The sequence below is a fragment of the Geospiza fortis genome, unplaced genomic scaffold (genome assembly GCF_000277835.1).
Source record: "Geospiza fortis unplaced genomic scaffold, GeoFor_1.0 scaffold285, whole genome shotgun sequence".
In the NCBI taxonomy this organism is placed as follows: Eukaryota; Metazoa; Chordata; class Aves; order Passeriformes; family Thraupidae; genus Geospiza; species Geospiza fortis.
The window spans coordinates 1333-19160 of NW_005054403.1; the positions used below are offsets into that span (position 1 = coordinate 1333).

General features: G+C 36.1%; 1 protein-coding gene across 1 annotated transcript in view; it reads left to right on the top strand.

Moving 5' to 3' along the window:
• Nucleotides 1-757: 757 nt before the first annotated feature.
• The window catches only part of RPS6KA3 (ribosomal protein S6 kinase A3), a 37916-nt gene continuing 20845 nt past the window's right edge, over nucleotides 758-17828 (top strand). Inside the window, exons 1-7 of the mRNA XM_005426145.3 lie at nucleotides 758-835; nucleotides 4507-4587; nucleotides 5613-5692; nucleotides 8163-8269; nucleotides 11177-11214; nucleotides 11585-11727; nucleotides 14717-14787. Coding sequence (XP_005426202.3) covers nucleotides 805-835; nucleotides 4507-4587; nucleotides 5613-5692; nucleotides 8163-8269; nucleotides 11177-11214; nucleotides 11585-11727; nucleotides 14717-14787 — 551 coding nt within the window. The 5' untranslated portion in view covers nucleotides 758-804. The remainder of the gene's footprint in view (nucleotides 836-4506; nucleotides 4588-5612; nucleotides 5693-8162; nucleotides 8270-11176; nucleotides 11215-11584; nucleotides 11728-14716; nucleotides 14788-17828) is intronic.

Below are 17828 nucleotides of genomic sequence, written 5' to 3' on the forward strand. Positions count from 1 at the left end.
GGGTAATGCAAGGAATGTTAACATAAGTGAGAATTGGGCACAAAACCAGACATCAAACTAATTTCACATAACATGTTTAACTTCCTCATGTACCACAACATGTGTCTATACATGTCCACAGCCAGAAAACCTGTGACAGTTGGTTTTGGTGTTTGTTTTTTTCATTCCTAAATCTAAAATTTGTCTCTTCTAGAATTAATTTTGTGTTAAGGGTATTTAAAACAATACCAGTCAAGAAATCCCATGATATTGAAGAAGGAAATGAAACACCCTTTAATTGAGGCTGCTTGTTTTTTATTGGTACATGCAACACTAGGTTTTTTTTAAATTTTATTTATACATTGATGTATATAGGTTTCTGGATCAAATTTTGTTCACATATTTATGGTCATATCTGAAAATTATTTTATTAGCACATTTCCTGTGTCATCCTATGAATTTCAATAAGATAAAACTAGAGATTAATTTTAAAAAGCTGATTCTTTTGTGTCAAATTTGGAAGAATTTCTGAGAGAATCCAATTTATTTTTCTTTTACTCACTGAAATTACTTAAATTAGACCAAAATGAATTTGGCAGAGTATCCTCTGAATGAACTTTTTAGATTATGAAAGGAGGTTTGGCTTTGGAGAATCTAAAACTGTCAAATAAAGTTTCATTGAAATCATAGTGACTACTTGAATTTCATAGCAAAAAACATTAATCTGACTTGCTTTTATTTTCTTTTAAGAATTCTTTCTAATTTTTAATGCAGGTCTTCCTCGTCAAAAAAATCTCAGGATCAGATGCTAGACAGCTTTATGCAATGAAGGTATTGAAAAAGGCCACCTTGAAAGGTAAGCATTGTTTAGAACAAGGGAAGAGAAATAAAAAAGGTAACTCAGGGACATTATACCAAAACCTAGTCTTTACACAGCTGCTGCTCTACAGATTGTGTCTTTCAGCTTTCTTCTCTGAAACAGGAAATAGCAGAGTACACTGCTTTGTCTTGTAAACCTGGAAGGATTAAGGATTAACAATACCGTGTTGGTAGCTGGAGAAGAGAGCAGGCTCCTTCCCTTGCCACTTTCCTTAGGTGATGGTGGGTTAATGGAGTGCTTGTGTTACATCTGCCACCTGACTTGCTCCTGAGCTGTTATTTGAAACTTAATATCCTTCCGTTTTTCCTTTGCTGTGTGTCACCAAGGATACAGTTAATGCCTTTTGCTCGGTTTATAATTAGGTCATGATACTTAAAAGCACTTTATATTGGTGTTTGATTCTAGAAGTTCTTAAGCACATTATTTAGTCTTTTCTTTTGAAACAGACCTATACAGTACACTTGCCCCAAACTCTTGGCATGTGATCTCGATGTAGGATGTATTTTATAAAATCTTAAGTTGATAATCTAGGTTACTTGAGCAAGAACAAATTGTGGATTGATCTGTTTCTTCAGTGATTTTGATCTTGAACGCTATCAGTAGCAAAATAAGTCTAAGCCTGAGCAATCTCAATTCTGTCTCAGAGAATTCTGTAAGAAAAAAGAAATAAGGTATTTTTTACCATAGATCAAAATGAAAGTCATCTTTTGCAGTAATGCCTTGACCAGACTGTATGCTTGTTCTTTTACGTCATTGTTTTATAGTTCTGTCTATGTGAAGTTCTTCTAACTCATGACTGTAATGAAACTGAAATGATAATTTTGGGATGGCTCCAACAGCCTGTAGTGCTTTACCGATGTTATCGATTATTATATTGAATTTCAGTTTTAATGTTTTAATTTCAGTTTTAATCCTTTTTATCGTCAAATATTTATAGAATGATGGGGAGAACAAAAGCATTGGTTTATGAACTTCTGCTAAAATGTTTAAATTTTTTCACTTAGGATCTGGTGCTGAATGTCACAGTTCTTATACACTTACAGAGGGCTGTGTATTTGAACAGTTTCCTATATTTTGACTCCTTTGTGTTTTGTGGCACATGTCATTCTCATTATTTACTTCCTATTTTTCTGAATTTGATTTCCACTCATTTAAGGTACATTAATATGCTCAACAGCCTGTTAATAGCTCAGGACTGGTCAGAGGTCACTCAGCAGTTGCTTTTTAAGATGTTCGAGGGCTTCTCTTCATCACCTTTTGATTGCAGTTTAACCTCATATAAAAATTACAGTCCAGGCTGTGGTTCTAGTTTTGCCTACAGATGAGAGAGACTGGTAAATACTGAAATTGAGAGCGTGACTTTTAATTGGGAAAGGAGACCCTCTGAGGCACTAAGAATTCAAGGATGCAAAAGGCTTGAGCAGAAAGGTGACGACATCAAGAGGATGCCACAGTCCTCAACACTTTGTATCTGTATTATCAGATGTTTTTCATGCACTACTTGCTTGTGATTCATGTTTTAGGAAGAGCAGAGTTGCAAGCAAATTAAGATTACTCTTAAAACTTTAATATGAAATTAACTGGAATTAATTCTATTTTCCATAATTGCAACTTTTTAATATATGTAATACTGTATTTTTAAATAATACAGCATATTACTTGATTTTTCTGTGTTTCTTTAGCTCTTTCAAATGTATTTCATAAAGTTATTTTTGTGCTCTATAATTAAAGATAAAAGGACCACACTTGGAAACAGTGTACCTGTTCCACAAATCAAAATTAGAGAAAATATTTTCATAGAAATGCAGCTGTATTAGCCAGAACACATTGATGTAACTACACAGTCCAACTTTCTAATGTTTAGAGCAAATGCAAGAATATATACATATAATTTTGTTTACAGCAGAAACTAGTTTATTATTACACTCTGATAGAAGGTGTTATCTTTCAGTGCCCCTTTATGATGTGGAGAGAGAAACAGCCAAAACATTGCTAGAGTGTTTGGAATCAAATATATTAAGAAAAATCAGTACTTCCAGTAGAACCCACGTGGAAATTACAGTCAAACAAAAATCAGATGTCAAGTCAAATAATGGCTTATGCCATTATCTGAAATGAGCTGAGTTCTTTACACTTCTTTTGCTTGGAGTTTTAAGTCTATACTTTCCATGTAACTGCTGCATAGCTGCAGGCACTTGAAAGTCTTTTAATTTTTTTTTCACCTGAACCTGCCTAAAAAAAAAAGAGTATTCTGAATTTCAGTCTTGTAATTCAGATGAACTGCTGAAACAGTTAAATTGCACAACTAACTATCTTGTGACATTTTAATGGCTTTAGATGCAAAGGTCAGCATTCAGATGTGATGTTTGCTTTGTACTTGAGCACTTATTTCATAAGCTTCCATTTTTAGGGATGTGTTCTGCAGGCAGATGGAAACTTCATGGTTGTATTCATTCATGAAAACGCATCTATATAACTTTTTCATAAGTATCTGTATTATTGTAAGTGTGTGTTTCTGGGAAAATATAGATAAATGCCTTAACACCATTTTGCTTCTTTTTTATTTTCTGCCTTGTTATGTTTCAATATCTGAGAACTCTGGCTTGTTAACTGTACAAGGAATGCTGTCAGCTTAAACTTTGGACGGGACTTCATTGCTCTGGGGTGCTTCCTCCAGGAAGATACATTTGTGAAAGGAGCAGTAACAAAATGTAGAATAGAGGTAAAGAGAAAAATGCAACATCTTAAACCACTGAAAGCAAACTTTGATAGTTCTCCCCTGTGTAAAGTACTGAATATTGTCTGTGTCCTGGTGATTCAGAGCTTCGGATGGGAGCCAAGCCCTGACTGGAGCTGGCAGGAAAGTTGTGGGGAACAGCTGAAGCAGGTGCTGTGCTCAGCTGACTGCCCTGCCTGTATTCCTGCATTGCTGGCATGTGATGCTCATTTGAGTTTAATCTCTGGTGGCATAGGAGCACTTACATGTCCTGTTCAGAGTCACCATGGATGGACAGCACAGGCAGCTTGAGCAGCAACTGCTTCTTGTGTCTGATATATTTCTCCATGCACATTTTCTCTCAGTAAATGTCCTTAAAAATGTAATCTCAAGTATACACTACATTGAATCAATGGCATTTTTATTTTAAGTTCATTATAAAGGAAATGAAAAAAAAAATCCCTTCCAATTGTAAAGAACTTAATATTTTATTAGTGTGAGTTATTTAATGAGTTAAACTAATACAAAGTATGATTATACTTATGCTGTTTGTTTTGCTACGACTTTAATTCTCTATGCTTTTCACTAGCAGAATGTTTTCTATACATAGGTGTGGCAATTTTTGTGATGTTTGGAAGGTTTACTAAGTATAGAGCTGACTGAAGGGTGGCTGTGTTGTCTCATGTGCTTTTGTTAAATTTATTTGCCTAGTGTTAAGTTTTGTCAATAGCAAAAACTGAAGCAAATCAAAATGCATATTTATCAGAAAAAAATGTGGAATAAATTTTCTAAGTTCTCAGCTGTGTAAGGTATAATGACCTGCAGACAATTATAATATTATACAATGGGAAGTACATCAGGAAACATATGAGAAATACTGAGTCATAATGTAACTTTCTTTTTAATCTTGTGTGCTCATGTTCTGTTGCAGTTCGAGATCGGGTTCGGACAAAAATGGAACGTGATATCCTAGTGGAAGTTAACCACCCTTTTATTGTCAAATTACATTATGGTGAGTTGCAGAAAAAATTCATTTTTATAGCGTAGTGTGTTTGTCAAGATAGCTTTTAATATTTACTCTGTGGTTCAGAAAATCACAGAACTTTAGGGTGTTAAGTCCCAATTGTGCAGACTTGCTCTGTTATAATTCTTATGCAAAAGAAGCACATAACTGACTTCACGCAATGTTAAATCTTTATAAAACTGAGACTCTGTAGCCCTTTGTGCTATTAAAAGCAGTTATCTATTAATAACAAGCCATTCTTTTCCAAAACCTCTAGTCTTTTGTATGACATACATTTTTTAAGTTATTTCTTACAGTTCCTTTGTTTATTCTATAGAAAATGTATGCAATGGCATTAATTCCACTTGCATCAAAATGGGTGGAAATTAGCCTTTTAATTTTAATAGTATGAGCAGCTGTAGCACAATGCTTATGTATAAGAGGGGAGGATATCGGTACTTTCAACATGTGGAAAAAAAGGGGAGTTTCTGGTTTGTTTTGGTTTGGGGTTTTTTCAGCTCGTATTTTTCTTTTAGGGTTTGTTTTTTCCTATAGTTAAGCCTCACTCTCTCTCACTTTTTAAAGTGGCTTAATGTCTCTCTCTCAAATTTTAAAGTGGCTTAAATTATGTACCTTACACTATTTTATTTGTCATTCTTTTGCAGACTAGATTACATGTCCCTGTTTAGCAGGGACATTTAGATTTTTAGATTTTAAGAGGTTCATTAGTTACTAGTTTGCCCTTTTAAATCTAGCTTCATACTTTAAAATCTGGAATAAAAAGCTGGTTAACCTAAGTAAAGTTTATTTTTTATGGGACTTTATTGGTAGTTTGCTTTACTTTCATATAGCATGGGAATTACTTGATTTGTTGTAGAGGATCAGTTACCTAATTAATTTCAATACATTTTCTCACAAAGGCGAAAGAGAAATTAATTTTAATAATGAAAATAAGGGTGAATTATTTGGTATGTTATTTTCCTAATCGTGGATAAAGTTAGGTGATATTTAATTTTTTTAATTGATCTTTTCAGCTTTTCAGACAGAAGGGAAGCTGTATCTTATTTTGGATTTTCTCAGGGGAGGAGACTTGTTTACACGTTTATCCAAAGAGGTACACTTTTTAAATTTGAAAAACTGTCTATTGATAGAATTTGACTATAAATTGTCTGTATTAGGAGAATTTACATTTTAAATTCCGTTTTCATTTAATAAAATTTTGACCTGTTTTTAACCAGATACATTTTTTGTTTGTTTGGGTTTCTTTGCACAGTCACTTCATAGAAGGGCTGATGGCAATTTTCATTGTTTCTGAAAAAAGTCTTAGACAAGCAGTCTTTCTGTGCTGCCTTTTATACCTGGCAAAATCTTCTCCTTTTGTTACCATGTTTACATATAAGACTCAGAACTTGGATTTTTATAAAGTAAATTTATGGCTGGTTTTGATATCCAGAATTCAGGGGCAGATAAGATACTCTTTTTTTTTTATGAATGCAAAATTGCATTATGTATGAATATTTAAAAAGTGAGGATTGTATACTACTTATTTTACTAATTTTCAAAAAGTGAATGTTTTGCCTCTTGTCATGATAGTAATGTGTCTGTGTAGATACAGGAGATGACAACTTCAAAGGGTTTCATTACCTCAATTTAATTTGATTATAATTCCTGAAGTAAATGTTAACATCTAATATATCACCATATTTTAAAGTTTTTGTTATCCATTACTCCTGTCCAAAAACTCACAACAAATATCTGTTCAGATAGAGATTGTATCCAATGTGTATCTGGTAGCCTGGACTTGCAGTTGTAGCTGCTTTACATTTTCCTTTGCCACAACAGTATCAGAGGCAGCTGGGTTAACACTGCAGTAAGTGCAATACCACTTATTGTTATTAAGAGGAGAGTAGAACGGAATTTATTTTGTATATAGATGTACCCTTACTTCTATGCTGACCACATAAATTATTACATTTGTTTTGATGATGCCATCTGTTTCAAGTTGCCCTTTGTCATTTCTTTTGCCACAGGTAACTAATAGGTTATTAGTGCTCTAAAATTGAGATACTCCTAAAGTTTGTAGTTCATTCTTGATTCCCAAAAAAGAATGTATATTGGCTTCCTGACTTTTTTCATCTTGAGCCACTCATATTTTATAAAATTTAGCGTGGTTAGGTGAGAAATATTCATTATAGGTACCTGAATCTAAGCAGAGTTCATAACTGGTGAGTGAAATGGGCATGCTGAATGCTATTAATGTCATCCTCATACCACACCATGTGATTTTGAAAGAGATCAGATGAAAGTTGTTGCTTTTTTCCTATTGACTACAAAGGGAAAGGTGGCTAATTCCAAGCTAGATGTCTACACTGCAGATGCTTAAGGTTAGGAAAGACGAGTCCCATGCAATGGTTTTAAATAAAAGATCCTCATAGGATCTTTTATTATTTGAGCTTTTAAATGTTTCTTATACAGGTTTCCTTTCTTGAATATGTCTGCACTAAATATTGGCTCTTTTGTAGAAGTAACATCAGCAACAATCTATTGTACAAGCTTTAGTAATTGCTTTCTCTCATGAAACTACTAAGGGGAAAGCATATTCTCCGTTCTTAACTCGTTTAAAATAATCTTCAGCTTTGCTGAAATAAATGTTTACACTTTTGCATAAAAAGAATTGCCTTTTTTTTCTGGGTCTATATGCTATATCTTAAGGTATTAGTCTTAGATTCTAAAAACAAAGTAAAATAACTGAGTAGTAACTGAAATAGAATCAAATCATGCAGGATCTGGTTTTATTTTTATCTTTTTCTGCAGTCTCAGAAGAGTTGAATTGTAACGTATTCTGTCAGGGATCACAACACTTGATATATTGGGACAATATGTTCATTTCAATTAACATAAACAGAGAGTAGTTTATCTTCCTAATCCAGAAAGTGGGATTGCTACCTGGAATGCTCCCTGTGCCCTTATGCAGGCTGTTCACTTTACTCCTTGTTAGCTCCTGTTAGTTTACTCCTTCATCTGCCTTTCTGCTGTTACATCTGCAGTTACAAGGCTGCACCCTGGGGCTTTAACCATTGCTGTAACTTCTTTCTCAAAGTACCTAGGGGTAGCCCTTCCAAAATCAAGATATATATACTTTTCTTCTCTCTTACTTTGTGGATGAAATTCAGGCATTTGGACTTCTTTGGTCCATTTGTTGTCTGTAAATGAAATGATCCCATCCAACCAAGAAGTACTCACGTTGTTTAAGTGCTTCCAAAGTATTTCAGTTTCACTACAATGTGTCTGTCTGTTTTCTTGAACAATCAGAAACAAATAATCTCTCAATTTGCAGAAAGAAGAATATATTGCCTTTAAAAATTCTTTTTCAAGTATGTCCAAGTATTTCAAGTATGAAATAGTGTGGGTTATAAAATCCTAGTTTTTGTATAACTAAGAAATTTGAATTTTCTAGTGTTTTGTGTAGCAATGAATTCAAGTATTGTAAGAAATCCTTCTGAAACACCTCTGTTGTTGTTTAGCTTGTGCTGTTGTAACCTTTACAGATTTCACATGTGAAATACATTGTGCTACTTTTTCAGGTGATGTTCACAGAAGATGATGTTAAATTTTATCTGGCAGAATTAGCACTTGCTTTAGACCATCTACATAGTCTTGGAATAATATACCGGGACCTAAAACCAGAAAAGTAAGGCTCCTCTGTGAGACATGCAGTGTATTAACTTCATTTCTATAGCAGTTCTTGCTGTGCACTTTTTCCCAACTGTTAAACTTTGGTAATTTACTATATAAATTGAAGAGAGGGAGGTGGGGGAGGTTAATGAGCTATTTTCATATAAAAGATTGGATTTCACCTGTCTCAAAGAGGAAAAAGGATCTTAACTTAGGACTTAGAGGGGATTGAGGGTTTGAGGGAACTTTGAACTCTGTTTGAAGGGGAATGGGGACAAAGCCAGAGGTAAGCCTGTGGATAGCACACCACTCTTTGAGAGACAGTGTTCTACAAAGGTCCTTTGGTCCGCCATAGAGGTAGAGTTAAGGGATGGAGGTCCTCTCATCAGCAAGAGTGAAAGGAATATCAATATGTTAGAAGTCCCAGAAGCAGAAGACAACCAAAAAATGTTTGTACAAATCAGCAGCAAAAGGAGGACCAAGGAGAATCTCCATCCTTTGTTGGATGTGAGGGGAAACAGTGACAAAAGATGAAGAAAAGGCTGAGCTATTTCATGCCTTTCTTGCCTCAGTCTTTAATAACAAGACCAGTTGTTGTCAAGGTGCCCAGCCCCCTGAGCTGGAAGACAGATTGAGAGCAGAATGAAACCCCCATAATCTAGGAGGAAATGGCCGGCAGACTGCTATGCAACTTAGAACACCAAAAGTCCAAGGGACCAGATAGGACTCACCCAAGAGTTCTGAGGGAGCTAGTAGAACTCCTCAAGCCACTTCCAATCATTTATCAGAAGTCCAGGTCAACTGTGGAGGTCCCAGGTCACTGGAATTTGGCGAATGTGACACCCAGCTATAAGAAGTGTTGGAAGGAGAAGCCAGGATGTCAGCCTGACCTCGTTGTCAGGGAAGGTCATGGAGGCATCTTGAGTGCCATCATGTAACATGTACAGGACAACCAGGGGTTCAGGCCAGGCCAGCCTGGGTTTATGCAAGGCAGGTCCTCCTTGACCAACCTGATCATCTCCTATGATGAGGTGACCTGCTTAGTGGATGAAGGAAAGGCTCTGGATATTGTCTGCCTAGACTTTAGTAAAGCCTTTTGTAACATCCAACCCTTAAGGGGAAAGGACCACCCAAAATTTGTAAATGCTTGTGGTGGAAAGGAACAACAGAAATCAGAGGGTCTGAAAAAATCACAAGGTTTTATTAGTAAATTATATACCTGGCATAGAAATTGGTATTTTAGTCCTTGACCTACTATAAAAGCACATGCAGTGGGGTTTAGGTAAAGGGGTAAGATGAAAAGGAAGAGAGAGTAGGTGAATTAAAGAGGGAGAGAGAGGAAGAGAGAAAAAGAGATCACCAGTCTTGATTACAGTGCCAGTCCAACTGTTGGGACATCCAGGGTCTGGGGGGTGTCAGCTGGGGCTTGCTGGGGAGATGTTTTTATAGATAGGTTTCCCAGCCATGAAGGTAAGTTTCTTGTTTTCTATACAAATTAGTTGTTAGGCACAGTCTTTTCTTTCAAACCTTTCAGGAAATGGGTCTTTGGGAATATTGGGTGGTCTTTTTTTCCCCTACAGTCCATGCCTGTTTCTCAACCTCATTCCTGCACTTGTGCTGTACTGGGTTGTGCTTATCTTCAGGAATTAGAACGAGGATGTTTGTCCCGGAAAAGTGCTGCCCTATCTCTGCATGGCCTCTTCTCTGGGCACATCTTGTTCTTTCTCATAGTGTGTTATTACCAGCAATCCTTGCTTATTACAGGCAATCCTTATCTGTTACTAGCAACAATCTGTGGTTGGCCCCAGAGGTAAATGGCTTTCAGTGTTTGAGACACACACGTTAGCCCCTTATCTTCTGTGATTCTATGCCTTTGACTCCATTTCCCACAGCATTCTCCTGGAGAAACTGGCTTCCCATGGTGTGGGTGGGTGCACTCTTCACTGGGTAAAAGACTAATTTATTGACCAGGCTCAGAGAGTGGTGCTGAATGGAATTACATCCAGCCAGAGGCTGGTCACCAGTGGTAATTCTCAGGCCTCTGTGTTGGGATCAGTCCTGTTTAGCATCTTCACTGGAGATCTGGATGAGGGGATTGAGTGCACCCTGAGCAAGCCCACAGACAGCACCAGGTTGGGTGGAAGTGTTGATGTGCTGGTGGGCAGGAAGGCAGTGTTTGCATGTGGCACTTGAGGACAGGCTTTCATGGTTCCCACCGTGGAAACTGCAAAGAGGAAGGGAATGGGGCGGTCGTGTCTTGCCCCCAGGATGAAATGCAGATGGAGGAACTAAATCCATTGTGTAAGGGGTGTTAGAAAATCCAGTTCTTGAATACTTTGCATGCTTTGCAATGCAGTGGTATTCAGTGGTAGTCAAGGACAGTTGGCATCTCTGAGAAGTGTGGCCTTTCTTGTGATTGAAGTGAAAAGGTGGAAGGCTAAGGTCTGCTCCCAGTATAGGGCCTGTGGGTCCTTTGCTTTGGTACAACATGAGGCTATTTATTACTCAGTGTTACTTGAAGTGGTCAACAACTTTTGAAATGGTAATTGCAACTTAATACCTGTTATGTGTACATATGAAAACATACCTGGTATAAGAAAAATAGAATGTCTCTGTTTATAACAATTACAATAGTGCTGCATGTGCTGCAGAAAGCCAAAACTGTTACTACATGCTGAATTTAATAAAATTTTTGAATAAAACTCTAGTAAACTTGTTTCTTAATCTTTAAAAAGAAAGAGTAGAAGGAAATCAAAATGTTTAGTTTGAATGTATCTTCTAATAATTCATTTTCATGCATGTTTAATTCTCCCCGTCTTTGTGTATCCTCTACTGTTTATTCCTAAATATTGTCACTATGTTTTCTGAAACAATACTTACGATATTTTAATTAGTTTTTAATATTCTTTTTGTTATTCTTTAGCATCCTGCTTGATGAGGAAGGACATATCAAATTGACAGGTAAATAAAGGAATTGCAATCCTAGGATCATTTCTGTTCTGTAAAATATTTGCATTTTTCTTTTGGTAAACCACTAAGATAAAATAAGTAATTTCAGCTGATTGGTAACTTAGCTGTGGAAGCAAGTAGTGTAATTTGGTTGAAGTAAATAAAATCTAAATATTTGAATAAGGTACCTGCTTTACAAGTATATCTGATGTTATGGACCTATGATAATGTGGGGAGGGAAGGAGAATCCTGTAAGTCCCATATTAGTGTTCAGTTGTCTATACCAATGATAAAAGCAAAACACTTCATATTATGGTTAAAGTATCAACCATGAACTTTTTGTTTTTAAAAATTACATTTGGAATTATTTTTATCCTTTTAGATTTTGGCTTAAGTAAGGAGTCAATTGACCATGAAAAAAAAGCCTACTCTTTCTGTGGAACAGTGGAATATATGGCGCCAGAAGTTGTTAACAGACGAGGCCATACACAGAGTGCAGACTGGTGGTCTTTTGGTGTTTTAATGGTAGGTTTCTGGTAAATGTAAATAATAGCAAAATTGTGATTTGCAAGGTCTGGTGAAACAAATCAAATACTAACCCCTAAGGTGAGCTTTACATGAATTTTAACTACAAAGGAAGCCTAAATTGCGTGAAATCAGTAACACCACAGAGTTTGATCAAGAACATAGACTAGGTTTTATGTCAACACCAATAATATGCCATATTTTTATTATTATTTCAATAGTTTGAATGTTATGGGGACCAAGAGAAATACAGAAGTATACAGAAAAATGCTTGTCTATTCCAAAGTGGGGAAGAAATTTGTATTCAAATTTTAAATTTGAATTTACGTTCAAGAGGAAAAAGGTGATTGGCAACTTTCTAATTAGACTCTACAGTGTAATTACAAGTTAGTGTAATAATGACAACTGTTCAGCTGTTGTTATCACACATCACGTTGATCTAAATGACACTGACCTGGTGAGGGATATAGTTTCTGAGTTGCTTATGATGTTTCTGCAAGGGGTAATTACTGTAAAGTTACAGGGTCAGGGGAAATATTATGTATATGGAATGTGAATTGGAAAATAATAATAGATCATGTTTGTTATTTAAGGAATGCTGAAAGACTTTCAATATTTAAAATATTTGTGTGCATTTTTGACATGGAAATTAAACAATTGTATAAATGTATTCATTTCTTATCGCTTCTGCTACATAACTGTAACAGTACAACTAATGCGTGTGCTTTATAGTACAAGAAGGACTCCTGTGTCTGAAAATAGGTCATCCTATGGCTTTATGATGATTAGAATGCTGTTGTGATCTGAAAACTGACTATGTAAAAGTAGCACCTGATAACTGAACTCTCTCCAGACAAGCACACACACTTCTCACAACCTCACATTTTATCATTAAGAACAGTCAATTAAAAGATAATTACAATGTAGTTGCAGAATATTTGTTGTTGATAACACAAACATAATTAAACTTCAGCTTTAATTTATAAAGGTAGAAAACATAATTTGGTGTTTATCAAGTCGATATGGTGTAATTGAAAATTGCTGTGAGATGTTAGCTGTGATTGGGGTGGCTTTCACAGTTTTAAGTGCACTGCATGTTAAATACTTTGGCTTCTACTTTGAATACAAAAATATCACCTTAAAAACCAAATTCTATAAAGTAGTATATGAAATACAGTGCAGCTTTTTCTAGGGCATATTTTTGTTGCTTGCATTTATAGTTTGTAATTTTCATAACCAATCTGTAAGTATCCACTTTTAACTCATTCTTAATTTCTGAGCTGATCAAAAATTCAAGTGATGATTGGTGTGGTATAAGTACACAGTAATTAGAGTGAACAGAATTTATAGCGTAGAAATTGAGACTTTAAACATATTTCAGCAAATCATTTGGCTTCTTTTCTTGTGCTGCTAGACATGAAGTATGTTTAAGCCATTGTTAAGAACTATATTTCAATGTGTCCTTTAAAACAGTGACAGTTTTAAGGGATGCCATACAAGTAAAAACATTCATTTAAAGTTTTCAGAAGCACTGACGTGCTCTCCTCCTGAAATGAAACATAAGTAGGAAAGGCCAAAGTTGGCTTATTCTATAAGTACTATTGGCTTCTTAATGTTGGAATATAGTATTTGGGAGGGGTGACAAAGAATACACATGTTGAGCTGTTAATACAAGCATGTGTGCTTGTGACAAATTAGGAGCTTGTTAAAGAAACTGTATTTCATGCAAGTGTAAGTGGAGCACTCCAAATTTACATTTTTCCTGACAATTGTCTTAGGTGTTAAAGTTAAAAGTAGTCTTTTTTTGTGTTGGCATTATTAATTAAATTTAATTTTTTTAATATATCAGTAAGAAATATTACCTAGACTATAAAGTATCTACCAGTAGTGAAGAGATGGCAGTAAGGAATTCAAATTTTATTTCAATAAAATAATGTTTTAACGAATACTGTTAGTGCAACTTCATGCTCTTATTGTAGATCTACAAATACTATAGTCACACATTATTTATTCAAGTTATCCACTCAGTTTTTTTATGTTTAGGAGGCTGAATGTTTGGGTCATACCAGAAAAGAGGGGAATAGAGGGTACCTTGTGTTCAGGATGACATAAGTTTGCATAAGCTGTTCCGAGGGTTGCTTTATAATTATTTTACTTTTGATGTTGTTAACTGTATGCCATGAAATTGCATTGAACTAAATTGGTTTGCGCTCTTTAAACCAAAAAAATCCAATTTCTGCCTAAGTACTGGCTGCCATGACTGCTGCCAGACTGCTTTCACTGCCTCACTTAGATCTGATATCCCTGCAGCATACTGCAGTCCAACAGGAGTGCCTTTATATTTATCTATTTTTACTCAGTCACTTTCAGAACAAATCAGTATTTTAGCAGTGTCTGTTGCTTACTGCCAGGCACTGTAGAATGTGCATGCACGTACTGTGTAGCTCTTCCGTGTTCCTTCAGGCTTTATTTCCACTGTATGCATACAGTAACCACTTTTCATCATGCATGTCTTTGTCAATCAGCTAACCTTTTCCCCTTCCCAATGAAGGCTGTGTACATGCCAATTTTCAAAATTTTGACCTTTTAAAAAATTTCTGCATGAGGAGAAATCATCACTAACTTTTCAAAGGAAAACCTTTTCCCCTACCCCCTCCCCTTTGTTTAAAACTAAAAATACAGTTGTACAGATCAAGTCTTCCTAGGACAAAATTTTTAGGCAGAAATTAAACACAGAACATTATAGTCTAAGTTGTTCAGATAAAAGGATGTGTAAAGCAAGTTACCAATATAGGAAAATATTTTGCAGCTTTAAAAATGGCAAAGGCTGCTCAATGTTCTTAGCAATTGAAACTGTACAATGAAGTTGTTTTGCTCAGACTTGATTGTTAACATGCATGAATTTTGGAAGGTTAAGATGCTAAGTAGTTTTGTCAAAAATTAGTTTTTGTCCAGGTAATGTAATTGATGAAAGTTTTACTCTATACAGTTTGAAATGCTCACTGGTACTCTACCTTTCCAAGGGAAAGACAGAAAAGAAACCATGACTATGATTCTCAAGTGAGTACACTCTTATTTATATATCTCATCAGGTATTCTACAGGGATGCCCTCCGGGCTGCAATATCTAATTTCTACTCCTCCCTCATTTTCAAAGGTACTGGTAAATCCTCACTCCCTATTCCATATTATTAATTCCCTTTGCTGCCTATCTAATTTGCTTCACTATTCCTCCACCATACCAGGTACAAAGGATTTCATAGTAGCTCTTTAATCTGTAATAATAATTTCTCCAACCACATGATCTCTCCCATCTTATTTCCATAATATTTTTTAACTTTCTTATCCTTTTTGATAACATATGCATTTTTTCCTTGTTGGTTTTTTTTCCTTTGTTTTAGGTTTTTGGAGTTTTTTTGAGAAAGTATTTTCACTCCTCATCCTTCTTTATCTTACCAGCTCCTCACCCTACCTCTTTATATTAATGGTGGTGCCAACAACTTGCCTCCCCAGTACTCCTCCCTTCTGTACTCTTCTATGACTTGCCTTAGCTCCAATTTTTCCCTTTGCTGTTTTCAACATTGATTTTGCATTAGCTCTATTGTGGGAATTGGTTTCCTTCATGCAGTTAATGTTCTTGTTTTTGCTAATGAAGGTCTGCTGTTTTCCTTGCCAATTCCCCACATATTCTCTAAACTAGTACAACCTATGGCGTAAATGCCCCATTTTCGGGACTGTAGCCAAGCACTGTGCAAACAAGTCTGTTTCCTCATATCATAGGTTCACTTCTCTGTTTCCATCTATTTTTAACTAATACCATTTTTTTCCATGGAAGTTCATAAGATTATCTTCGTTTTCTAATTTGTTTTCTGCTTCATTGTTTATCATTGTTCTCAGTCCTGTTAGCCACTTGTCTACCCATATATCAAAGCTGGAATTTCTTTTGCACAAAAAGCCTGTTTTGAAAAATGAATATATGGAACTCTAATCTTTTCTCTAAATAATTAGAATGTGAAAACTACTAGAAAACACCCTCATTATTTTCCTGGCTTTTGCTTTCATAATGCATACATGTTGTTATTCTTTGGTTTTTTTCTTCATCTTATTTGCAAATGTATTTAGTGATGCTAGTTTCTTCTGCTGCCTCAGCATTATGTGAGATCAAATCTTCATGTTGTGATTATTCAATGTCTTTTAACTAAAAAGTTCTATCTATTCACAGCAAACAAACTCCTTCTGACCATCTCCTATTTATAAGAAGCTAGTCTGAGATAGTTCTGCTGCACTCTCACTTGCTTCAGGAGCCATGCATTTTTTTCTGTGTCTCTCATGAGTCATATCTTTCTCTTCTCTTTGCCTGCATGTGACTCTGCCCTGTTCCTCAACAGTCTTTTCACTGTTGCTATAAATATCTTCTGTATTCAGCTGCCATGTAGAATATCCTTGCATTTCTCCAGGTAATTGATGTTTATAGTCATTCATAGCCCAGAGAGTGGTGCTGAATAGAGTGAAATCCAGCTGATGGCCAGTCACAAGTGGTGTTCCTGAGGGTCCAGTCCTGTTTAACATCTGTATCAACAACCTGGGAATTGAGTGACAGTTTGCAGGTGCCCCTGACCTGGATAAGAGGGAATACGGATCTGCTGGAGGGTAGGAAGGCTCTACAGAGGAATCTGGACAGGCTGAATCGATGAGATGAGGCCAGTAGGATGAGGTTCAGTGGGACCAAGTGCCAGGTCCTACACTTGGATCGCAGCAGCCTAAGGGAACATGCGGGCTTAGGGAAGAGTGGCTGCAAAGTTGCCTGGCAGAAAAGCACCACGGAGTGTTGGTCAGCAACTGCTGAACATAAACCAGCATGTGGCCTGGTGGCCAAAAAGCCAAATGGCATCCTGACCTGTGTCAGCAATAGTGTGGCTAGCAGGACCAGGGCAGTGATTGTCACCTGTACTCAGCGTCAGTGATGCTGCACCTCAAGTCCTGTGTCTAGTTTTGGGCTTCTCACTGTGAGGACCCTGAGGTACTGGAGCAAGTACAGAGAAGAGCAACGGAGCCAGTGAAGGGTCTGGAGCACAGATTCTGTGAGAAACAGCTGAGGGATCTAGGTTTGTTTTTTCTGGAGGATGTGCAGGGGTGATCTTACTGATCTACAACTACCTGAAAGGAGGCTGTAGCCAGGTGGGGGTCGGTCTCTTCTCCATAGTAAGAAACACCCAGATGCTCTAGAGGAAATGACGTCAAGTTGCACTGTGGGAGGTTTAGATTGGATATTGAGAAAAATTTCTTCATGGAAAAGGTTGTAAAGGGTTGGAACAGGCTGCCCAGGGAAGTGGCTGATTCACCATCCCCGGAGGTTTTTTAAAAAGATGTGGCACACAGGGATATGGCTTAGTGGTGGACTGGTTGCTGCTGGCTTAATGGTTGGACTTGGCAGTCTTAAAGGTCTTTTCCAACCTAAGCAATTATAGGTTTCTATGATTCTGTAATTACCTTCAGATTTCATTTGAGAATATATCTCTTAATGAGATACAACTTCTTTCCAACTTTTTTTACCTTCTAGTCTTTGCAATTGTTAGTGGTTTCAAGTAGCTGCACAGAAAGTGTGCTATGATGTAATGACATTTTACCCTCTTTGAATGTTCCATATTCTTATTAATATTATCTTGCATAGAAGTGTTTTTCTTTTGGTCATAAAAGCAGCTGAAAACCAGAAGATATTTTGAAGTATTTTCTGATTAAGTCCACACTTTTTTCTGGTCTATGTTTTTTTATTTTCCACATATGTAGTATATTTTCCTTAAATTTTCCATAAAAGTTTAAAATGGACAGGTGTGCATATGAATTCTGGTTTCCATAGTGCATATTTACAATATTTTGCTTTTCTTACCTTCTGTTCCTAAAAATCTACAGAAAATGCACTCTTCTTACAACAAATTTTTTGAGGGGTCTTTATTACTCACAACATTATCAAGAGAAATTTTTGTTTATTCTTGTGTGTTTTACCTAAAACTGGGAAACCCTGCAGTTTGAAGAAATCGTAGGTTGCTGCAACAAAGTTAAATTTTTAAACATTTTTCTCCTTTACTTAAGAGGTATCCCTTC